The 26,443-nt window shown below is 39.9% G+C and overlaps 1 protein-coding gene across 1 annotated transcript in view; it reads right to left on the bottom strand.

The window, feature by feature from the left end:
• Positions 1-26,443, bottom strand: part of CAMK4 (calcium/calmodulin dependent protein kinase IV) — a 223,968-nt gene that overhangs the window by 164,545 nt on the left and 32,980 nt on the right. The window contains exon 2 of the mRNA XM_036742347.1: positions 13,787-13,865. Within this exon, the coding sequence (XP_036598242.1) occupies positions 13,787-13,865 (79 nt within the window). The remainder of the gene's footprint in view (positions 1-13,786; positions 13,866-26,443) is intronic.

Genomic DNA, 26,443 nt, shown 5'->3' with positions numbered 1-26,443 from the left:
ATGTAAAATGGACATTCTTTGCCCACTTGGTAGTTACTTTGTAAATGATCGGCCAAATATTTTTGATTGGCTGTGGATCTTTTCCAAGAGGTTCTGCAATGTTGTAAACATTGGTGTTATCCACAAACACAGGGAACTCTAGCACCTCATCATCTGCAGGGAATTTCTTTGTAACTTGGATTCTGTTCCAGCTAAGTAAATACAGATAGCAAAATTACACACAATATTCTGCCTTATCTTTTCTTCCCTTCCTTTCTCCCTTCCTTCCTTCCTTCTTTTCTTTTGTAAGAGACTGAAATTGTTAATTTTCCTTTATTTCCTACCTATCCATCATTCTTGGCTGTAATTTGAGAAATATGACCTCAGGACATCATGACAAAGACAGAAAGCTTTTAAGTTTTCATCACTGCTAATCTATGGTTTGCTACCTCTGTATTTATACTATTTGTGTTCCTCATAACACACATCAGCAAGTGTATGTCAGTACAACATGCTGGTGAGAAGATATGGCAATGATGCAAAGTTCAGATTTTTTTAAAAATTCTTTTATTAGCATAAATCCACATGGGCTTAAAAGTCTCAGGTTAAGATCTTCCAACTGAACAAGTAGAAATAAAATGCAATGCTGAGCAAAATAATAAATTTTATCTTGATAACTTGAACAACTCCTGAATTTTCAAATTTCTGTTTATCATTTTATCTATCATAAATTATAATTTTATTTATCATAAATTTTTCTCCTAATGTTAATCAAATTGGGGCCTTCATTAACTGGGAGACTTCATTAACATCACAGATGGTTTGTGACTAAAATCACAATGATCTTTGTCTTCAGGTCCTGATCTCTTTTCACAATTCAAGTTTTCCAAAGCTAAATAAACACAGATTCCTAACAATGCCATCTTTCTCTAATGTCTCTGAAGTCTGGGGTCCTAAAGCTCATATAATTTAAAAGTACAAGGCACTTTAGAGGTCATTGTATCAACAATCACGGCAGCACATTCGAGGACCGCTGCTGTGAACAATTTCAGAGGTCCAATCGCACAGTATGTAGAACTCTCTATTTATTCATCAACAAACCAAGCACTGTTCAATTAAAGCAAAGCATAACATTCATAATATCTTTAAGCAAAGTATATCACTTAACATTCATATATACCTCATATCTCAGTATATCATATATCTCATATACGCCCCTAGGTTACAGTAAGAACATCACATTCCATTATATATATCATTGCATCTAGTAAGAACATCACACTCCATTGCATGTATCATTGCAACCCCAAATCACTTATTTACACAACAGGGGGTCCCAGGCTAGGGTTTTACCTAGCACAACATATTCTTAATCACTACCAAGTGTCCAAGCAAAGTCCTCTTTTCATCTTGACCCTAGGGCGACCTTCAAGTCCCATATTTCTTCCTCCATGGGCTGACCACTCCCAACTGTTGCCTAGACTCACAGGTAGGCAGCATTCCACTCTTGCTCCACATCTCAAGCTCACAGGGACTGCTCCACTCCAAACTCTTCCCAACTCCTTCTTGACAGCAGGCATTACGGGCTCCTGCCCACAGCTTCTATCCCTGTGAAAATGACACCTAACAGGGCAACAACACATACTACCAGCAACACCATCCCAATTCACCCCCAAAGGCCAGAGGCCTCGTGTCAACAGCTCAGTTCACTTTAACAACTTCTCTTCTCTTTTAGAGGTCTCCTCTGTGCTCTCGGAAGGTCTACTCTGCACTCTTGGAGGCTCTCCTCTGCTCTCTCAGAGGTTCCTCTTCCCAGCTCTTTTAGGTTTCCTCTCCCCAGCTCTTAGCTCAAAGCTGCTTCTTTTTCTTCTCCTTCTCCTTCTCCTTCTCTTCCTTCTCCTGCTCCTTCTCCTCCTTCTCCTTCTCCTCCTTCTCCTTCTCCTTTTCTCTTCATTCTTCTCTTCTTCTCAATGCTGACAACTCTCTGGACACCAGCTCTCTCAATGTCTGCTTCTCTCATACTCTGGGCTCTCCTTATATACAGTTCTAGCTGGGATCTGACTGGCTAGAGCCACATGTAAGTCTCTGGTTGGCTGAAACTCATGCACATCTGATTGGCTAGAACTCAATGCACATTCAATCCCGCAAAAATCTCACTTTGCTTACCATTACATTCCAAGATCTTGGGGCCCAATGTATTGTTAATGTATTTTTGTTCAATTTGAAGATCTTCTCAACCATTAATAGGCCCATGTGCCCTGCTTAAGTCACATGGAAGCCTGGGTTGCATGAAGCCTGTGGTGGGAGGAGCTTGGTGAATGAGTGGAACAGGATGGGGTGGAGCAGAAAGTTAGAGCAGTTAGAGGTGGAGGGTTGTGATGCCCTCTGACCCTGGAGAAATATATGTATACTCTAAGGTTAGAATTTTGCTTTGGGGCTCATTCATGGGAAGAGTATTCATATGATGTAGCCAGATGAGACTCTGGGTAGGTGTTAAGGAACCTCCTGGCTTTGAAAAACCCAGATATTGGTGCTTCTCTCTCTGGTGACTATGTGTGTATTGCTTTTGGTCAGACAGTTGGAAACCCTGTCTGTTGATTTGTGTTAATTTCTGCTTGTAATTCCTGTTTGTGTTTTCTCAGAAGTGCAGAGTGCTGACTTTTCCCCCTGAACTAAGTGAATGATATGTGTATGTTTAATTAAAGTGAGATTGTAAACCACTTTAAGTTGCTTTCCTTCAGAAAAGCAGATCAAACAACCTGTGCTAGAAGCCCTCCTGTGTGCTGGTGTTGTTGGTCTTACACCTCCACAGCAGCTGTTAGCAACATCGGTGTTACAAAATGGCACAGTCGGCAGGATCTGCAAACTAGAAGGAAAGTATGGGGGCTGAGATTATTGTTTGCTTCCAAGCGGTTGCGGCTATGGTTCTGTGGAGCCACTGAGCAGGAACGGAGAGCTGCCTGCCTGCGGACACAGGCAAGAAGAGCTGGGAGCAGTTGGATGCAGGCAAGAGCCAAGAGCACTTGGATGCAATAAAAGGAGGAACCCTGGAGCTCACAATTCAGCCCCAGGACAAGATAAAAACTTTGCAGCAAGGTCCTGAATGTGCTTTACTGCTGTGTCTCCCTGGGATCATCTGGGACCCGGGGGAGGGTGGAGTTGTCCGTGGGGGGTGAGGGGAAGTGCCATAGACCCCCAAGGACCCTACCTTGTTGGCTTTGTTGCCCAGATGCCCCTCAGGACTTGGAAGCAGGGGCTGGAGTTGTGTGAAGAGCGGGACACACCCCCAAGAAGAACTTTATTTGAACTTTTGTTTTGGACTGAAGGGATTATAATGTTATATACTTTGTGTTTAAGGCCTTGGGGTCACTCTGGTAATGAGTTGTTATGTTATGTAAAATGTGATGGGTTTATTTTGTTGTATTTGAGAAATGTTAATTCCTATGTAATGAATGAGAAAGATCATGGTGCCCCATGTATTGTTAATGTATTTTTGTTTGATTTGAAGATCTTCTCAACCATTAATAGGCCCATGTATCCTGCTTAAGTCACATGGAAGCCTAAGTTACATGAACCTTATGCTGGGAGGAGCTCGCTGAATGAGTGGAACGGGACGGGGTGGAGCAGAAAGTTAAAGCAGTTAGAGCAGTTAAAGCTGGAGGGTTGCAATGCCCTCTGACCCTGAAGGAGTGTATATATACTCTGAGGTTAGAATTTTGCTTTGGGGCTCACTCATGGGAAGAGTATTTGTGTGATGTAGCCAGATGAGACTCTGGGTAGGCATTAAGGAGCCTCCCGGCTTTGAAAAACCCAGATGTTGGTGCTTCTCTCTCTGGTGACTATGTGTATATTGCTATGATCAGACAGAAGCCCTGTCTGTTGATTTGTGTTAATTTCTGCTTGTAATTCCTGTTTGTGTTTTTTCTGAAGTTCAGGGTGCTGACTTTCCTCCTGACCTAAGTGAATGATATTATGTATGCTTATTTAAAGTGAGATTGTAAACCACTTTAAGTTACTTTCCTTCAGAAAAGTAGGTCAAAGCTCCTCTGCTAGCAGCCCTCCTGTGTGCTGGTGTTGTTGGTCTTATACCTCCACAGCAGCTGCCAGTAACATTGCTGTTGCAGTCATCTAACCCAACACCCTCATTTAGAAAATGAGGAAATTGAGGCCTAGTTATATAAAGTAACTTGCTCAAGTTCACACAGGTAATATTAGCAAAACTGGGGCATATAAACCCTTTAACTCTAAATTCACTTATCTTTCTCACTACACCATGCTGCCTCTCTATTAACTCTAATCTCAGCGGATCTCAAGTTTGGAAAGTAGCTGATAAATTAACTAGTATTAAGGCATCTTAACAAATAATATTCTTGTGATACAGAAAGGATATATTTTAAGTGAAAGAAAGAAGAAAGGAAAATATCTAACTCCAAAGAAATGGACGGTAGAACATCAGGCTTCTATGACAGATCTGTAAGTAAAAAGCTTTCTTTCTGACCTTCAAATCATAGCATTGTATCCTCTACGACCTGTATAATATTGTGGCTCTTGCGAAGAAATAATCTAGTCACTATTTAACCTGTTTCTGTATCTGTAAATGAGGCATAGCAATATTTGCATTACCTCTATCACAGGGCTGTGATGAAGAAAATGCCCTACAAAACTTAAAACACTGTGAAAATAATATCATTACTTTATGCTTGGTTGTTGTCCTTCGTTCTCAAGGAGGACCAAAATGACATCACTATGTTAGAGTCAAGTTTCAATGTGTCTGACTGTGGCTGATCAGATCAATATGAGCTCTCAATGCTCTACCACAGATCAGGCACAAATAGTCCATGTGAACATTTGGGGTAGATTCTATAAATTTGCACATCCTGCATTTCCTTTCAGCTATTTCAGTTCTGCTTTACTCATAAGCACAGCACCTTCCCTGATGTGGGAATACCACACTGAACTGTCCTGTGCCAGCATCTCCCATGTCAAAAATCAGTTCCAAAGGTCTTCAGAGATACCCGAGTGTCCTTGTATCGCTTCTTCTGACCACAATGTGAGTGCTTGCCCTGTGTGAGTTCTCCATAGAGTAGTCTTTTTGGCAAGCATATGTTTTGCATTCAAACAACATGGCCAGCCCATTGGAGTTGTGCTCTCTGAAGCAGAGTTTGAATGCTTGGCAGTTTAGTTCGACTAAAGACCTCAGTGTCTGATACCTTATCCTGCCAGGTGATCTTCAGAGTCTTCATAAGACAATTCAAATGGAAGCAATTCAGTTTCCTCGCATGGCGCTGGTAATTAACACCAAGAAAACACAGGTGCTCCATCAGCCACCACATTACTTTATATATATTTACATGAAATTTTGAGTGCTTTCTTCTCTACACTTTGAGCACATCACTTTTCCTCTCTGGGTATCAGTTTGCTCATTTACAAAATCATGGGTTGGATTAGATCAGGTATATTCTAAGGTCCCTTCTAGTTCTATGAAATTATAAATCCCAAGTACCAGAGTCAGAATTTAAAACAAGATTCTCTGCCTCCAAGACCTGGGCTATGTTTTTCTAAGGAGTATAGCAGAGAAACAGAGATGTTGTAGCAGTGTAGAACACAGAGAAGCTCACAATCTACCTCATTAGAGGTAGGAAGTAGATTAAATTAGGAAGTAGACAAATCTAGTCATGATATCTGCATGAAAGGTTCCCCTGCCTGCTGTCCTTTCTGCCTATTCATCCGTACCTCACAGTACTCTAAATGGAGATAAATCCTTTCTTTCCACAACATTTTTTAAAAAAGACTTGAAATTAGAATAACACACTAAAATTGAAATGAGGCCATACCATACCATTTCAGGAGAGCAAGAGGGAAGAGAATTAGAAGAGTGATCATAAGGAAAAATGTCAAAGAAGGGATGGGGGGAGGGTATAGACAAAGAATAGACTGGCGTACCATTAAAAAAAATTACAAATGTCACAAGTTTAGGACCAAGCCCTAGGAAGATAAATCAAATATTGTATGCAGAAAATGTGGTAGTTTATTTCTCCAGCTATGGGAATCCAAGGTTAATAGAGACTCATCTGATTGCCCATATAATCCCCGGAATTCAAACCTATGCTGACTTTTTGGTGTTTTATTTTATGGGCACCAATGATTGCTGGAATGAATGTTTCCTCTCTAATAGTTAGGGAGCTAGACTTTTCCAGGTCCTAGAGAAGTTAACACCTTGTAGCTTGTTGTGCATGTGCCATAAATGGATTTATTTAAAGATGAATATCCCTTCCAGAGCTCAAGGTGAAAATCTGACTTTATAACAGACTTTATGAAGAATATAGAGTGAAAGTCTAACTAGACTTACTGTCTCCCAATTTGCACATACGTATTATTCCACACTCTTTCCTCTTCCTTCCTTCTAACACATGGCATTTTCAACACTGCCAAAAAAGAGGTCTGTTCTTACTTTACAAAAATATAAAGTGAATGCTGGGAAGAAAGATTTCATTACAATACTGATCTGGCTAATATGTGCCTTGTTATATCCAAGACATATGAGGGAAGTAAATAAATGAACAAGAAAGCCTAAATACTGGGGGAAATGAACAACAAGACCTTATACATCTGTGCAAGAATCTTCCTTTTGGATTCAAGAAGGTTCTTACTATGTATGTTCCGAGGAAGAGATCAAGGGAAAGAAGATGCCTTACTCCTACCCCTCTACTGCACTGAGATTTCAAAGCCAGTATGCCCAGACCCTAAATAGGAAAAAAAAATACATCTGCAGCAATGATAGGCAAATTCATGATGGAAGATCCCCTCACCTAGATAAAGTTCCAATGTGCTCTTTCTCTTAAGGGTAATGTTATGACCTGGAGTCAGGAAGACTCTGAGTTCAAATCCAGTCTCATATACCTCCTAGCTATGTGACCCTGGGCAAGTCACTTAACTTCTGATTGCCTGACAATATGGATCCACTGGAGCGGGAAATGGTAAACCACTCTAGTATCTTTGCCAAGAAAACCCCAAATGAGGTCACAAAGGGTCAGACACAACTGGATTGAACAACAACAACAAAATGTGATCAGAACTACATGTTTTACTAAAAAATATTTAATATATTATCAATTGAAAATATTTTTGTATTACTGGCTCAAGTTATACTCTAACATGACTACTTTTTTTGGAGAGTGAAAGGTTGGTGCAGATCTTTGATTTCATTAGTGTAGCGAATTCTCTTTGGTGATGAATGCCCATCAGAACTGGTCAGCAGCTTATATTCTTAGAATTGTGTAGGACCTTGAGTGGTAAGTGATTTACCCAGGGTCACATGGTCAATATGTGTCAAAGATGGGACTTGATTCTTGATTTCTCTGATTTCAGGGCCCACTCTCTATTACACCATTCTGCCTCTTATAATGACTAGCTACTATTCTTACAACCCAGCCTCCTCTAGAGAGGATTTGAAAACTTTGTGAGTAAAGATGTGAGTGGCAGGGCTCTTACCAGTCAAAAAATAAGGAGACCTATCCCTATTCCTAGATTTTTTTTTACTCTATCTCTGCAAAGCCACTCAGAGGAGGTACTAAATCCCAACAAATATAAACACGATGAAAATACTTGGATATCCAAAGGAGTGTTATAATTACTTCTTATAATTGTGAAATAGCACTCTATTTCCAGTTCTCTTGAATAAGAAGGATAGTATCTAGGGAAACCTGAAAGTAGGAAAACTTTAACTTAAATCCTTATCAACTTCTGGAAATATCTTATTTGTACCTGATCATTTGCATACTTTCTACCCCATTAGATTGTGGGCTATTTTTTCCCCTTTCTTTGAATCCCTAGCACTTAGCATAGTACCTGGTCTGAGCTTAATAAGTGCTTGTTGATGACCTGAATATTGACTTATGTCATTTTAAACCTACAGAGTAAAATTTAAAATAACACCAACTCACATTTCTATAGCAATTTAAAATTCACAGAGGCTTTTCTCTCAGCTGCTTCATGTGGCATCACAGTATCATAGAATGTCAGCGTTAGAGAGAATCTCAGAAGGGATCTAATAGTCATCCAGATCCTTCTGGAAGGTCTTCCATGGTGGAGAATCTTCTGCCTCCAATCACTGCGACTTCTGAACAGCTCTGATTTTAGGAAGCCTTCCCCTATATCAAGCTGAAAGCCTCCCACATAATATCTTCCCTACTTTACAAATGACCTCCTTTACTTTACTCAAAGCTCAGGGAAGGGAGTCCCTGGAGGGCATGAACTTTTTCATTTTTGTCTTTGTGTCGCCAAAGCATAGCACAGAACCTGGCACAGCATAGGCTCTTAATGAATACTTATTGATTGGTTCATTGTTCATGATGCTACCTATTCCAAATCAGGTTATGAATCTAGTATTTTATGACTCCGATGTTTTTGCCAACCCTTTCAATGACATTTCACCTCTGTTTTCAACATTATAATGAAAATGAACTTGAGACAGCAGTTACCTTACTTTAGGCAAACAAGCAGTTTATCTTACTCAGTGAGAAGTTAAATATACTATTCCTTGTTGTCATCCAAGACTTTAGATTTTATCACAGACCTCCAAAAATGCCACTAGTTTACACAATAAGGGCCTAGGAAAAATTGATAATTATATTCTATCACCTTGTGATATTTTTATGTCTATGAAGAAATTTAAAGAGTTACTATACTTCTGTTTTCTTAGACTAGTTTGATGCAATAGAAAAGAGCAATAAGAGAGATGACTGAATAGATGGTAAAGGAATAGGATGATCAGCACAATGAAAATTTTGTAAATATTAAAATGCTTTTGAAATTGTCTGGGACAGAGCCAAGATGACAGAGTAAAGGCAGGGACTAATCTAAGCTTTCTCAAATTCTCCTCCAAACAACTTTAAAGTAACACTTTAAGTCAAATTCTGGAACGGCAGAACCAGGAAAAGGTCAAGGTGAAAGAATTTGCCAGCTCAAGACAACTTAGGAGGTTGGCGAGAAAGATCTATCTCATGGGGTAGTGGATGAACCTGGAGTCCAGCACTGACCTGAAGGGCAGGCCATGCCAGGATGGCAGCAGCAGATCTTGGGGGCAGTTCAGCATCAGCAGCCACAGCTTTGAGAGCTTTCAACCCACAGACAGTAAGGGGGTAGGACAACTGGTCAGAAGGAGATTAGAGGGGACCTTTTGCTTGCACTGTCACATTGCCTATGCACAGTTCTGGGTCAGTACCAGAGTTAAGAGGTGCACTAGATGACTAACACTTATGACCTCAGGGGAGCAGAGGACCTGGTCATAGTTCCATGATGGAGAAGAGTGGAGTGACCACACCTCTCCTTAGATCATACTGCCTTGGAGGAACCAAAAACCTACAGACCTCCAGAGTTAGCTCTGAAAAACAGCAGCATAAAAGTACTGAAGCTTAGGACAGTGCCACCTTTGCATGTTTCATGCAAAAAATGAGCATGATGAAAGACAACACTGGTAGGGGCTTAACAGTAGTAGAAGAGATTACGAAGAGGTGACAAGAATACACAGAAGAATTATAGAAGAAAGATTTTGACATCACCAACAACCATGAAGGTGTGGTCACTGATCTAGAGCCAGATATCCTGTAAAATGAAGTCTTGTGGGCCTTAGGAAGCACCGCTAACAAAAGGGCCAGTAGAGGTAATGGAATTCTAGCTGAGCTATTTAAAATCCTAAAGACGATGCTTGTTAAAGTGAAGCACTCAAAATGCCAGAAAATTTGGAAAACTCAACCATGGCCACTAGATTGGAAAAGATCATTTTACGTCCCAATCCTAAAGAAGGGCAATGCGAGGAATGTTCAAATTACCAAACAATTGTGTTCATTTCACACACTAGCAAGGTTATGCTTAAGATTCTGCACGTTAGGATTCTGCAATATGTGAACCGAGAATTACCAGAAGAGCTGGCTATTTTTTTTGAAGAGGCAGAGGAATTACAGACCAAATTGCCAACATTTACTGGATTATGGAGCAAGCAAGGGAGTTCCAGAAAAAAATGTTCTTCTGCTTCACTGATTACACTAAGCCTTTGATGTGTGGATCACAACAAAATGTGGCAAGTCCTCAAAGACATGGCAATACCAGATCGTCTTACTTGTCTCCTGAGGAACCTGGGAGGGGGGGTTGGGGGGGTGCAGAAGGGAGAAGAAGGAACTATTAGAACTGAAGATGGAACAACTAATTAGTTTAACATTTGAAAAGGAGTACAACAAGGCTATATATTGTCACTTTACTTATTTAACTGATATGCAGAATATATCATGCAAAATGCCAGGCTGGATGAATCAAATGCTGGAATTAAGGTTGCTGGGAGAAATATCAACAATCTTAGATATGCAGGTGATACCACTCTGATGGCAGAAATGAGAGTGAAAGAAAAGAGTGTAAAAGCTAGTTTAAAGATTAATATAAAAAAACTAATATCATGACAATTAGTCCCATCACTTCCTGGCAAACAGAGGGAGAAAAAATGGAAACAGTGTTAGATTTTATATTCTTGGGCCCAAAGATCACTACAGATAGTGACTTCAGCCATGAAATTAAAAGACACTTGCTTGCTCCTTGAAAGGAAAGCTATGGAAAATCTGGACAGCATACTAAAAAGCAAAGGCATGACCTTGCCAACAAAAGTCTGTATTGTCAAAGCTCTGTTTTTTTTTTCAGTAACAATGTATGTCTGTGAAGGCTGGACTATAACGAAACTGAGCACCACAGAATCTATGCTTTTGAATTGTGGTGCTAAAGACTCTTTAGAGTCCCTTGGATTGCAAGGAGATCAATTCAGTCAACTTATACTTAAATAAATTAATTCAGATGATTCTGTGGTGCTCAGTTTCGTTATAGCCTGACTTCAGCCCCAAGATGCCGCATAAGACCGGGCATTTCTAGAACCTTAATAGCTCTTTTTTTCCTTTATTCATCCTTTTAGCCTCACCTCTCAGATTTGGGCCTTTGCTCCGTCTATTGGTCTATGCTAAACTCTATCTACCTCCTTTGGGTCTGTTTTAACCTTGTATGATCCTTGCTTATCTTGGCCTGTCTTATATGGCATCCTGGGGCTGAAGTCAGCGCAACAGCACTATGTTTCTGTGCTGCTCCAGGGTTATGGCTCTGAGGCAAGAATCCCTCTCCTGGGTTAGAATGACAATACATTGACCCTATTCTACACCAGACATCTGGCTCTTAGATGCTCTCTCTTGGGGCAGAGCAATAGGTGTTCATCCCTGGATTCAGTAGCTGAATCTTAGAGAGCCTTTCCTTGGTCAGAAAGGCAGATTCGTAGACTTCTTCTTTATATGGCAGCTGAGTCCAAGATTCCAATCTCTTCTCTAGGATTAGAAAGAAAATAGTGTGGTCCTGTTTTACCCCTTATTCTAGCTTTGTGATTTTGGCCCACCTTCTTCCATAGTATCTGTCCTAGTCCTTTATTTGTGAGTCGCATTGTGAAAGATGAAACATTTTGGTTTCTTTTTAGAGTTCTGACCATTACTTGGTCTGGCACTCTTCTGAAATTTTTGTTAGAATAGTTATTGAAGGAACTAAGCTATATACTATTTCTTCCACTTTGATATTCTGACTGGTCTCTGCTAGTACTGCTTTCTTATAGAATCTTTAGACTATTTTCTCATATCAAGTCAAATCTATTCTTGGCTCCCAGTGCAGACACTGCATTAGCTGTTCTGGAAGCAGTGCTAGGAGTAGGATGCTAATGAAAATGTCTACTACTTCTAGGTTTATTTCCAAAGATGACTATGGGAAAAGGAAAAGAACATCTATGTTCTAAAATGTTTATGGCAGCTCTCTGTGGGGTGGCAAAGAACTGGAAATTGCAGGGATGCCTATCAATTGGGGAATGGCTGAACAAGTTGTGGTACATGATTGTGATGGAATACTACTGTGCTATAAGAAATGATGAAAAACATGGAAAGACTTGCACGAAATAATGAAGAGTGAAATGAGCAGAACCAAGAGAACAATGTATACAGAAACAGCAATATTGTTTTAAGAACGACTTTGAAAGAATAAGTTATTTTGACTATTATAAATACCCAAATTAACTCTAAAGGACATATGAAGAAAGATGCCCTCTGCAACCAGAGAAAGAATTGATAAATAGATGTATAGAATAATTTTACATATATACATATATGTGTGTGTGTGTATATATATATATATGTATATATACATATATACCTATTTGCATCTATAGTGGCCATATCTAGGGTAGGTAGAGTGGAAGGGAAGAAAATTTAAAAATAAATTTACACGATAACTTTGTTGTATATTTTAAAAGAATAGCAAGTTGTACCTAGTAGATTTGCAGCTTCATTTGCAATCATCTTTTTCATTATACTATGTTATGGGAATGTTTGTTTTATTCCATAAATCAAAAAGTCTACATTCTGTGATGCTCTGATGTTCACAAGGTACTCTTCTGGCAAAGGGAGGAGAAAGGAAACCAAAACTGAGATTCAGGTCCTGTATTCTACTTCTACCCCTGCACCCCACCCCCCACAATTACTAACTACTTCTCAGGGGCTTGGCCAGAACTATAATCTCGCCTGGCTTAAATTTCCTTGCTTCAATAGCACAATTCTAAAACTGGCTCAATATTTTATGGATGACCATCAAGGCATGACCAGATTTCCTCAGCCCATCAAAGGATGCCTCCTGTGCAATGCCACTCCAGTTTATCCAGTGGCTTCCAAAGACTTTTCACTTTTAGTCTGATATCTTACATTGTCGATTTTTTTATTGAGCTATATTCTCAATTGGTTCAGGAATTTGTGGGTGGGTATGTATATGTGTGAGATTGTTATATATCATTGCTTTCTTTAGTTGGAGTGGGATATTTTTCTAAGCTGCCCTCACCCTTCTATGTACAATTTTTCAGAATCATAACTATTAAGTGTAATGGGGGCTCCCCAATGAGAAACCAACCCTCATAAGTATTTGCTCATCTTGAAGCAATCCCACACATGAATTTTGAAACATGCACAAATATTCTGTGACTGTTTCCCCCACTGGCCCTGTGGTGAGGAAAGGACTTTTTTGACTGGCTACTGAGTCAGGACAGAGTATAAATACAAAAGACTTCTGGGGGAATAACTCAAGTCTCTTTTTTTTCCTGGATGTAATCCAAAGGAAGGTGGGGAAAATGACCAGGCTGTCCCCATTAGAGTATTCTGTATGTACTCCTACTTCCAGTCGAACAGTTAAATTAAAAATCCATTTCTTTGTCACATTGATAGTAGGCCAGAAACACTCAGACTGTGTCTGCTCTTTGCTGAGCACATGTAGATTATATACCATCGTGAAATTACTGTAGCAGGTTCGCCAAGCCTCCCCATGGGCTTTGGCAGCAGGTAGAACACATTGTGCATATTCTGAGGATGGAGCCCCAATAGGTCTATCTCCTATTATACACAAAGCTGCTCTTTTCTGCACCCTAAAAATATGAACATTGTTTTAGTCAAAACAGAGATAAGGCCACAAATTTCTTTCAAAGATCCATGAAATTCCAATCAGATAAAATTTTCATTGTTTTTCAGTATGACCAATATTCAAAGTCAGTCAGGGATAAGAGTCTCTTTTCCCATGATCTTTTTCAGTCCACACCCCAGAATGCTCTAGTCCAGGGGTGGGGAACCTTCAAGTATGGCCCTTTGAATTTTTACTTGAAGACCTAGAGGGCCACATGTGGCCTTGAGGTTGCAGGTTCCCCACCCCTGCTTTAGTCCCTGCAGTCTCTTGGAAAGGCAGACATATAATTAAATACACTTACTGTTTTCTTTAGCACTTTGAGAGCATAAGGCTTCTGTGTCCCCTTCTGGATACATCTGTACACAACTGATGTAGCACCCCTTAAGGAGAGAGGAAGGATAAATAGAAAAACAAAACTGTGAACTTTTTTGATAATGTATCCCTTCAATAAAAAAAAATTTGAACACATACTCCCAATATGTGTATTATTTATTTGTAAGTTACATATATGTGTAGTGCACGCATTATTGTGATGATAATTCTGTTCATTATAAGACTTACTCAAAAAGTGGAAATTTTTTTAAAAATGTGATAAAAATTAAATAACCTTCAATTCTAGAGCCAATAGGGAACCTTCAGTGTTTTGAATTGATGTAATTAGACCAATGTTTGAAGTGCTCAAAATAGTTTCACCCACATGGAAGGTGCTTGGGACCTGCTTCTGGGAGACAAGAGAACTGGTGTATATGTGGACATACATTCTGTGTTGGTCTATCATGTAGATGGAAGCAGCCTTTTTCTATTGGCTTTATAGTCTGAACTGTCTTTGTCTTTAAATCTACCAGAGTAAGCAAGTCACATTCCAGCATTCATATACAGAGATGAAAGACTCATTCCCTCTCAGCAGATGACACCATACAGTAGGGGATGAAGGGACTGAGGGCCACTTCCACCTCTCCAAATGGGCCACTGGCCCCATGAAATGATCTTGGGGTTTTGTTGTGTTTTGTTTATCCTTTTCAGTTCTAGGTGCATGGAGTGGTGTCCTCACCCTGGGTGTTCAAGCCATGGGCATCTTGGAGCCCAAGATTCCAGGTCAGATGTTACAGCCAGCCCAGAAGAGAAGTCTTAAAAAGCAATAGTCTGGAATACCAATCAAGGTATGGCTTTAGACTTGAACTTGGTAGGTCTTGAAAGTAGGAATTGAGTTAAGCTGTGGGCCTAATTCCTCCCACTCTCCCGCTATGGAAGGGATGCCTCAGAGGTGTTAAGGGGAAATGTTTGTATGTTTGTTCTTGCTATAACTTTGAAATAATTATTACTTTGCAAAAACCAATCCAATGCTAATCCAATGGTTAAATGGAAGTGGGGTGCTAATCACTGGGTCCCTAAAATTGGGAAACACAAATTGTTAGGGATTCTGGACAATGGCAGAAATGAGAGAAATTGCAACCCCTCAGGATACTGAAGAACCTTGGGAGAGATGAGAAATGTGAAAGATCTGATCCTAAATGGGGCAAAAGCAAGTTCATGCTACCCAACCAGGTCAGGGTGTTGTCACTGACACCAAAGGAATATTGCTGGTAGGAAAGAGGGACTCCTCAAAGACACCATCCAAAAAACTGATGGTAATGGGCTAAGGGGGACAGGAGGGGAAGGGAAGAGCTAGAAACTCAGAGGGAAAGTAGGGAATTCACCTGCCTGAAAATGCATACCTTTATTAATAAATACCAACAGAACATAGATGAACACAGGGCATGGTATATGGCCTGCCTCTACATCAGCGGGGTAGAACTCATGCTTAATTGCATGGAAATTAAATAGCTGCCCAACCCTGAGCAAATGCCTTTAGATGCTGATTCCCCCAAAATGGAGGGGAGCCACTCCTAACTCTAGGGCATCCTCCTACCTCTTCTCAGGCAGGTTACAAATGTAGGAAAAGCCTTAGTTACACCTGAATGCAACACCAGCCACATCCAAAGTGTATACTCATCTCAGCCCATGGAAGAAGCCTCAGTCTCATAGGCCACAGTGTGGAGAAGGGAGGTAGGGAGAGTTACAGGTCATACCTGTTACCCTTTGAATGGCAATTTGGAAGCCTAGATGTGCCCTCTTGGCTGATATCAGGCAAATCCAAAAGAGGTGAAAATTAACTTCACTAATAGAACAAAGGTCATGCCTAGTGCACCTCTCATTCTGAAGAGATGACCAACCTCCAACATCACAGGTTACAGACTCAGCTGTGGTATTGTGTATATGACATTTTCTTATATGGTGCCTCAGATGATGCCCTGGTCTAGAACTATGGAGAAGATAGACTATGAGGGTTAAGGACATATCTTCTCCCCAGAAAATAACCTTAGAAATCAAAGAAACAGAGCTATAGGGCAATGTAAATGAAGGTAGACCCTCAGGCTACATTTTATTCAATAACAGGATGATTTTACCCAGAAGGAGGGCTCCACTATCTTAGAGACCTCCACAGCTAAGACATTCTGATAAGACTAACCTCAGAAAAAACTAAAAACACCTGGTCTTTGGCACCTCCTGAAACTTCAAGGTTAGCATGTTTTCTTCCTAAGGTTAACATCATTATGGGATTTTTTTTTAAATTTCCTTTTATTATTTGGGACTCGGGCCATTCCTCTTTGGTTAATATTAACTTCAGCCAATCAAAAACTATCCCATGGGATATGAAAATTTACTTAGAACCTTAAGCATTCCTCAGATAAGAAGCCAGAACAAGAATTTTTACTGTCCTTGACTTCTTAGAGACATGCAAATCCTCCTTCTTAACCAGTCCATTTGTGAACTCTCTAAACATAATTTTAATCTGTAACCTGACTTAATTTGCCTACAGAGTTGATTTGAGGTTTGTTTCCTTAGGGGATGTATGAGACTATAACTGACTCCATTTAACTAAATTTGTTCAACCTTTATGACATTGAAGGAAGTATAGCATTACAGATCTATCTTTTCTTCAACTTTTATGGCCTAAGAGGAACATACAAAATTGCAATATGAAATTGAATTATTTCTCTGTTACTCTGACATAATTTTGCCTATAACAAGCTTTGCCAGAAGCCTCATGGTTGTTCAGGTTTTCTCTGAGACCTGAATCTATGCTTGAATATAATAATAAAAACTAGGTTTTTACCTCCATAATTTATGCATTGTGGCATATATATACATATACATATATATGTACACACAGACATATATTTCCAACAGTTACCCACCACATAACTCAGAGAACAGATATTTCTCCCATAACAACATCCTGTCCCAATTACCTAACATCCTCCAAGTCACCTAACATCCTCTCTCTATTATTCACCCTCCCAAATAAGGAAAGTGCCTGAGCAGCCTCACCTGATAGGCTCATTTTGCCACTCATAATGTCATCCTAAGGCTGTGTAAAACCTTATGTATGTGTGTATATATCTTCCTTTGTTCAGGGTATTTTTTTCTGCCTGGCAATTGCCCATCAGCTGCTGCGGTTAGTTAAACTGTTTTATCTTTTAGCCTTGCCTCTTAATTTATTGACCTACCATCACACTGACACCAAGGTGGAGTAAATACTGTCTAGAAGGATCTTAGGACCCAATTTGGGCTGAGGAATTCCCCAACAAAACTCACCATCTCTGTACCCCTTTGAGCAATAAGAGCTAGACAGTGGCTTCATACAGTCATTAACCCTAGCAAATCTGTTAAATTTTCAATATCCCCCTCAGGCAACGTGATGCTAGTTGTCACCCCAGTACTACCAAGGTTGCCTCATGAAGTCTCTGAACTTAACTGGCACTTCCTATCTGTGGGCCTCTGATCCAATGCTGAATTACAACCGAATGTCTGTCCCTCTAAGAAACTGAAAAATTCTTGGAGGTGCAGCCTCTGAGCTCCACACAGAAATATCCCCATTATGGCCTGGATGGGAAAAAAAAATAAATTTTGCCTGATCAAGTAGAAGCTAAGCCTGGAGGGACAGGCTATGCTGAGATACCCCAGAGCATCTCTATAGTATAGAAGCTGACAGCTGAGAAAGCCAATGAGACTCTTCACAAAGCCTTGGAGAGCTGAGAGTCAGCCTCAATTTAGGGGCCAAGGCATCCATTTACCTTGTTGAGGCAAACAGCCTGTGGGTCATCTTCCATTCTATGACAGGCACCTCATTTCTGTGAAGAGAATAAGGCAGACCCTGTGGCTGGTTGAGTAACTGACAGCGCCATCAAATTTGCCAAAGCTGTAGGAGAGGACAGGGTCCGAATTTTCACTAACTCCAGGACAAGCACCTAACAGTTCTGCCTTTTGTTCTGGCATTTGTGATAAAAAGTAATTTTATAGTAAAGAGAAGAGCTTTGAAGTTTCCTCAACACTAAAGACTTTGCAAATTGTGTCTACACCCAAAGTTAACCCCTTCTCAGGTTTACAGGGTCCAGCTCAAACCCCACCCCGTCCCGCCCCCCCCCCCAGGGTTTTGTTTGTTTGTACTTGTTTGCTTTTATTGCAAATGGCTTGGGAAAGTAGTTTATTGACACCAATGCAGAACTGATGAGAAAAGTTACACCATCCCTTTAATCTTCTACCAGAGACGAGCATCAGACATGAGTACAGTCTCCAACGAAGTCACTAGGGATCACCCACACCCCCACACTCCCATTGTTACCATTACCCAACCTAACACAGATTGCTAGGACAATGATGCCATGACATCATAATTCATCAGTTGGCAGAGGGGTGTGTGTGTGTGTGTGTGTGTGTGTGCGTGCGCGCTATGTAAGGTTTCTGGGTCAATAAAAGGGAAAGTTAGCAGGCATATAGAACCCCTAAAGAATTGGACACAAACCATCAGTAACATCACAACAAAGACCTCATCTCTGAGTTCTTTCATCCCTCATATTCGATTTGTTGTCAGGTCTTGTCAAGCAATCATTAAATCCACATACTTTTATCAAATGCCTATTATATGACAGCCACTATGCTTTGTACTGTGGGGACAAATTTAAATATGGAAATAATTCTTTCTGTCAGAGAGCTTACATTCTACCTCCATAACATCTCTCATATCTATCCACTTCTCTCCACTCACATTGATGATTCCATGCTTTATCACCTCTCTCCTGGACTACTGCACTAACCTCATACATTCATTCAATAATCATCTGTTAATCGATCTCCTTGCCTCCAGTCTCTTCACTCTTCAATCAGTCCTTCACACCAAATCAATATCCCTAAAGCATATGTCATTCCCTTGTTCAAAAAGTCCAGTGGTTCCCTATTAGTTCCAGGATAAAATACAAAGTCCTCTTTAGCTTTTAAAGACATTCCACAATATTGTTTCAGCCTATCTTTCAAGGCTTATTATTATTAATTGTTATTATTATTATTATTACTTGCCCACACTAAATTCTAGCCAATTTTTTGAAACTACTAAATGGCTGCCATGTCAAAAGAGCTGATATAAATACATTTCTTATATATAGATCCTCTCTCTCTCCCTCCCTCTCTCTCTCTCTCTCTCTCTCTCTCTCTCTCTCTCTCTCTCTCCCCCCCCTCCCTCTCTCAATTTCTTTGGTGTATAGGCCTAATAGAGGTATAGCTGGATCAAAGGGAATACACAGTTTGGTAACTTTCTCTCCTTAGTTCCAAACTGCTTTCTGGAAAAATTGGACCAATTCCCAGCTCCACCAACAGTTTCTGATAAAGTGCCAATGTGCATTAGTAGGCACTGATAGTTTCCCATCCAGGAATTCCCTATATCAAAAAAATCACATGTCCAGGTCCCATCCCTATGGTTTGGGAAAGTGGAGTGGGCTTAATAAACTTAAACAGAATAAGATCTCAGGCACAACTTAAAAGAAAAATATTAACTTAATAACATTAGGCTAAATTCTAGACCCAATGCCTCCAAGCATAAAATTCATAAATGCCTTCCCAACCATTAGTTAGTTGCAAAATAAGCAGTTCTCCATTCATCATGACACACAAGGGCCATTTGGATAGTGTTTAAAGTCAGTACAGATGGATGTAAAGCAATTCATGAATAATTCTGACAATTTTCTTTGGAGCTAGCATATTTTAAAGGAATATTTAAACTTGGTACAATTGGTAAAAATTGCACATTCCTTCCTAGTCACAAAGAAAAGGAGAGATATGGGACAATATGGTAGCAGGGAGGTACTGATCTAGTGAAGGTTCTCTAAGGATAGAGGAGACATGGGCATGTTTGTCGTCAGTAAGGAAGGAGCCAGTAGATATAGAGAAATTGAAGAAAAGTAAGAAGGAGGGTAATCTGTTGGGGAAGACAAAACCCTCAATATCCCAACTCTGAATGTTTTCACTGATGGTCTCCTATGCCTAGAAACACTATCCCTCCTCATCTCCACCTCCTGGCTTCCCTGGACTCCTTCAAGTATCACCTAAAGTCCCACTTTCTGCAAGAAGCCTTCTCCAGTCATCTTTAATATTGGTGTCTTACCTTTGAGATTATGTTTAATTTTTCATGTATACAGGGGTGTTTTAATAAATGTTTAACTGGCTTTTTGAGAAAAATGCACACAGGACATGTTTTAAAGTTTAATATGCATTATTAACATTTTCTCCATCACTTTTCTTAAGTCTAGGCAATCAACAAAACAATAAATCAAGTCCTGAGTTGTAGCACTTGCCAATTTCCAAGGTCTAACTACTCACACTGAAATTTTAATGATGGAGCAAGAGCTGGCATGAAATGGTTCCAACAAATCCCTGTATATATCTTGTTTGTACATAGTTGCTTGCTTGTTGTCTCCCAGAGCAGGGACTAATTTTTGTCTTTCTTCACATCCCCAGTATTTAACAAACAGTAGGCCAGTTGGTTGGTTGATTAATTGAATGTCTCATAATTGCTAGTTAGGAAAATTATTAACATTTAGACAGTGGTTTGGTTCCTTGCCCTAATTAAATTTTTTTTGTGTATCTACAACTAACCCTTGGCCTCTTTATATGTGAGCCAAAATCAAGATACAGAAAATATTTAATCTGAAAGATAATGTTTAAGCCACATCTTAGAGAAAGAAAGAGTCTCTAGGAAGCGGAGTTAAGGAAGGAGTATATTTTAGGTACCAGGACAGGGGGGATGACCAAGTTGCAAAGACAAAGAAATGGGATATTGACTCTCCTGTGTGAGGAAGAGCGAGAAGACCAGATTGGCTGGATCACAGAATGAAGGAGAGAAACTAATTACAGCAATGCTGAAAAGATAGCTTGGGACTAGATTATTTGGAGCTCTAAAAGCTAAACAGAAGAGTTTATATTTTATCCTAGATGCAATAGGATCCACTAGAATTGATTGAATAGGGAAGTTGCAGGGAGAGTTCTGCACGTAAGGAAAATAATTTGGCAACAATGCATCCTATATAATATCTTGTTTGTGCATAGTTGTTTTTCATGTTGTCTCCCTCATTAGACCATGAGATCCTTGAGAACAGGGACTATCTTTTCCCTTTCTTTGTATCTAAAGGCCCAATGCTTGACAGTAGGCAAGCTGATTGATTGATTGACTGACTGGAGTGCTGAGGCGCTTGTCAGATAAACCAGTTAGAAAGCTATTGCAATATATGGAGGTGAAAAGTGATGAGAGCCTGAACTAAGGTGATAGCTCTGGGGTCAGATGTGAAGGGATAGAAATGTTATAAAGGTAGAAATGGTGAGATTTGGCAACTGAGTGGATCTTGGAGGTTAAGAATCCATTATAAGGTCAAGACTATACCTAAGAGACTTGAACAGTATTGGTGCTTTGGACAGACATAGGGAAGTTTAGAAGGGAGTTAGGAGACTGTAGGTAAAGATTATGAGTTCAGTTTTAGACGTGTTGAATGGATGTCTCCATTCAACATGTGTCTCTAGGGCAGAGCTATCCAACCTTAGGTTTTTATTGAAACAATATTGAAACAATAGACAATATATTTTGATTTGCCATTTTAGTGAGAGCTCTGAGGTAGCTCGGCTTCATTTACTAAAGCATTTATGTAAATTTCTATGCTTGTAGGCAGGCCACATAAATCATATTGCCGCATTTTGGACAGCCTTGCTCTAGGGCATCCAGTTTGGAATGTCTAATACTGAATTGGTGATGTGGGACTTAAAGCTCACAGGAAAGACTGGGGCTGGAGATATAGATCTGAGAGTCATCTGCATAAAGATGATAGTTAAACCAATCGGAGTTGATGAGATTATCAAAAGTATAGAATGAGATGAAAAGAGGGTCCAGGACAGAAATGTAGGGAATGCCTACAACTTAGGGGTATGATGTGAATGATGAACCAGTAAAGGAAACTGGAAAGGAGAAGTTATACAGGTAGAAGGAAAACCAGGATGGAGTAGTGTCACAAAAAACCCAGAGAGGAGAGATTGCTAGAGGAGAGGGTGCTTAACAGTGTCAAAAGCAATAGACAGTTTGAGAAGGAATAGGTCTGAAAAAAAAGATCTTCGAATTTGGTCATTAGGAGATCTTAGGTAACTGTGGAGAGTGCAGTTTCAGTTGAATTATGAGATCAGACCACAGAAGGCTGAGGAGAGAGAGAAGAGGGAGGAGAAGAAGAGGAGGCATCAAGTCTAGATGATTTTTTTTCAAGGAGTTTGGCTGAAAATGAGAGGGAAGATTCAGGCAATAGCTTGAGAAGATGATGGGGTCTAGTGAAAAAAAAATTTTTGAGGATAGCTTAAGATTTGTGTTGCCCAGCAGAAGTTACTATGGCTTACTCAGGTTATAATGTTCTCTTAAGGTCTTTGCCACGCTCTTCCTCTCCCAAAGCAAGTGGAGAAAAACAAATAAATAAAATTCAAAAGCCCAGGTACAAAGACATCAGTTGGCTAAGAGATAATGAGATAAGCTCCTGGGAATTTTAGGGCAAAGATCCCACTTCCACCTGGATTCACTATTGTCCAGGAGGTAGATAGAAGCCAAAATTCAGTTCCTCTCTGCTAGATTCTCTTAATAAGCCTAGCTGTGAGCCAGGGAAAGGAAACACTCAGAGGCTTCCAAGTCTCCTGAGAAGTCATCCATCTGTTGATGCTGGTCTCCAACTCTCTTCTTGTCCTCCAGAGAGGTTTTTTAAACTTTAGATATCTGGAATCCCCATTCTTCAGTCCTGATCTTGAGGTGATTATTCTCTTGGAGGAAAGAAAATTTCTAGGGTATTCAGAGGCATATGCTTCATTGTAGGCAGCTAGCCCAACCTTGCCAAAAAAGCTATTACATTTGGACATATTTCAAGTCAGTAGGAAAGAAACTAACTTTGGAAAGATCGGAGATTCGAGAGTGGGAGAATACAATCTGCTAGAGAAGACAGGAGGTCAGCATTCATATAGAGGGTTTTGTTCATGTTTGCTGGTGTTTCTCACATTCATAATTTTAAAATTCAGGTAAGGCATAAAAATAAATTTAGTCAAATCTTATCAATCAAAAAAATGAAAAGATGTCATTAAGACAATATATGAAGGAAAACCACAGGCAACATTTTAGATAGCCTAAGAAGAATGTTAGTACTCTTCAGTATTCTAAGGAAGACCTCCAATGTCTTGGGTAGTGCCTTTATAAAGATGCATAAGGACAAGACTCACACAGGATGGAACAATGTTGAAACACTGAGATCTGCTCAGTGGAAGAAATACATATGTTGATAAAAGCAAAAGTTTTTTTAAAATATATAAATAAGTTTGAAAGAATTATGTTGACTGCACCTCACTGCTGATTATCCTAACACTTTGATAGACATTTAAAATTATGATCCTATGCCAAAACTCACTGCAAATCAAATTCCAGGCAACTTTGTGAAATAAGAAAGGAAATGAGAATAAAATGGCTTGACATTTATTGAAAGAACAAAGAATGATAGCTAAATAAAATGTTACTTTCCATCCCAGAAAATCAGCTCTTAGGGACCTCTTTGGTTTATTACATTCCCAGGGCTTTATGATATGCTGTGCCCACAAAGAACTGTTATTTCAGTGAGCCAAGGGCTACAAGTATAAGCCAAGGACTATATCCAGCCACTATCACACTCTGGTATTTGTTCACAATAGCAAGGAGCTCTAAGGAATAATGGCCCCTCCTCACCATGACTGATATATTATAGCTATGTAGTCTAGGAAACTAAAAATCTGTTTGTTTAAAAAATTAAAAATTAAATTTGTAAGAGATACAAATTTCAAAAAGTCTAATTTGGGGACAGGCACACAACTGCAGTGTAAGTTATCTTTAGAAACAATCTATTTTAATCTACTATGGAAACTGACATTACTTAAACTCAATTAATAATGGGATGCATATTGGATTCTAAAATAGAGTCTATTCCATAGATTTGTTGGCTTGCAAGTGACCAACTCCTGTTTTTAAAGAAGGATCGTATAAAAGCCATACCAAACAGATGAACATGTCTTATCAGAATTCCAGGGAAGATAACATTACACATTTATTAACCATAATGATCAGAAAGCTATTACTTTTTACCTAACCTAAATTTCTACAGAAGTTTACCTAACCTATACCTATATCTGATCTCTATAGAAAATAGTCACTGTTATTCATAAATTAAACCTTTGAATATCTTAAAATTGACATTGTCATCCCTCTTCCTCATGGTAAGCAGAACAGACCATTCTTAATTTTTCTGTTAAGGTCTTCTGCTAACGTGTGTGTGTGTGTGTGTGTGTGTGTGTGTGTGTGTGTGTGTGTTTGTGTGTGTAACTTTCCAGGGTGTCCATACCCTATCTTAAACTCCAGACGGCCTAAAATGAACCCAGGACCAAGTTTAAGACTGATTGCCTTGCTCAAAAGATTTCCTATTAGATGGAGGTCAAAACTTTAATAATCTTTAAGAGAAGAAATTCTGATTACCCTAGGTAATACATGAGTGTATCAGTGTGAAGATAGTCTATGAGCTATAAATAATTTGACATAATTTGATAATTTCCCCTAGTGGGGGAAAAGAGAGCTAGCACTAGTGGCCTGTTCTTGCTACCTGAGGTGACACAAAGCCCTGATGTTGCTTCTGTCCCTGTTGTGTCTAGCCTTTCCTATTTGAGGTGGAGAAATATTGGATATGGAATAAAGTAAGCTGTAACCTTGTAAGCTTCAAAAGGTGAGGGAAGAAAGCTGTCAGAGGTCTGGGAGCTTGAATTCATGACAGAGTTTTAGGTCTGCCCATACAATGCCAAAGAGCAGAAGAGCCAGGACTTAACCTAATAGTGAATTGATCCCAAGAGAAGATTCCCAGTCCTACAACGAAGAGTGACTCATCCACAATGGCGCATTCAGAAGTGAATTCAGCATGGGATGGTCAAGTAAAGGCAGGGGCTCACCTGAGCTCTCCCAAATTCTCCTCCAAAGAACTTCAAAATAAGGCCTCAAAACTAATTCTGGAGCAGCAGAACCAACAAAAGGATGGGGTGAAACAAATTTCCAGCCCAAGACAACTTAGGAGGTCAGCAGGGAAAGTCCGTCTCACTGGGGTGAGAATGGAGCAGAGGCCAGCAGCAAGCCTTGCAGGGTGACTGAATCAAGCAGCAGCAGCAGCTTTCAGAGCTCTCAGCCCAAGATGATAAGGGGGTCAGACAACTGGTCAGAAGGAGATTACAGGAGACTTTTGCTGCTACAGGATGCAGGACTCTGCTGCATTGTCCATGCAAGGTTCCAGGTAGAAGTCCCAAAGCTAGGGAGCAGGGACCCTAGGTCATAGTTCCAAGGCAGAAAAGAGTGCTTGTGGTCACTCAAAGACCAGAGCACAGGTCAGGAGAGCAGTGACCACACCTCGCCTTAGATCATACCATCCTTGGAAAAACTAAAAACTTACAGACCCCTAGAACTGAAAATCGTTTTAGATTGCATATTGCCTACATTATTGAATCCATGTTTGTAAACTTTTCCATGAATTGGCATAAAAATCTGGGCTATTTTTCTTGCCTTTGGTAGATTACATCTCAAGAATATATTGTTCATTTTGGGTTCAGTGCAAAAAAAAAAGAATAAATAACTTCCAAGATGGGCAACAATAAAAAGCTAGAAAGGAAGTCATTAGTTGCTAAAATGATTAAACGTAAAATACGCATTGAGTCAGACAAGAACTATTGACAGAACTTGGCAAATGTGCAAAACTAGAAACGCAAAAGGTAAAAAGAGGCTTTGTTTCATTTCCACTGCACCTCTGTGGTGTTCTTCACCCCATGTGGATGACCTGTGGTTAAGGTTCCATTAAATAATGAAAATCTTTGCATCTAAATCAGTAGTAGGGAAGGATGCCAAGAATAATAGAAAAAAATAGAATCAGTGTAACCCTCTGTATTTGTGGAAATGGACAAAACAGAGAACAGTAGGAAATTTGTACAATTTGTAAATACAGTAATAGAAGTCTCTTGGCCAAGAGGGCAGAGTAGAGGAAGCACTACAGTAGAGTTCTCCCAACATTCCCCTCTAAACAACTTTAAAATAATGCTTCAACTCATATTCTGGAGTAGCACAGCCAACAAAAGGTCAGGATAAGACATTTTTCTAGCCCAAGACAAGATAGGATGTCAGAAGGAGAGGTCTGTAACACAGGACTGTGGGCTGACCAAGAGTGAACACGGCAGCAATACAAACTTGTGGTACTTGATGGCCGTGTCAACAACAGCAGCAGCTTCAGAGTTCTCAGCCCAGAGATAGTAAGGAGACTGGTCAACTGGTTAGAAAGAGATTACAGGGGACCCATGTGCTAGAAAAGGGAGCAGGACAGGGTGATGTTCAGCAGCTCCATTGTTCATACCCACTTCAGAGTCACAGTTCAAAGGAAGAGAGCATTTGGTCACAAGGGAGCTGGAGCCTTGAGGAACAAGAGCACTTGGGGTTATAAGAAGTCAGGGGCCCTCTCAGGGTAAAGACCACAGCAGAGACCAAGAAAGCAGTGACCACACCTCTCCCCAGATCATACTACCTTGGAAA

The sequence above is a fragment of the Trichosurus vulpecula genome, chromosome 1 (assembly GCF_011100635.1).
Source record: "Trichosurus vulpecula isolate mTriVul1 chromosome 1, mTriVul1.pri, whole genome shotgun sequence".
NCBI classification, from domain to species: domain Eukaryota; kingdom Metazoa; phylum Chordata; class Mammalia; order Diprotodontia; family Phalangeridae; genus Trichosurus; species Trichosurus vulpecula.
The sequence above is the reverse complement of the archived record's forward strand: the minus strand, read 5'-3'. Positions and strand labels throughout refer to the sequence as shown.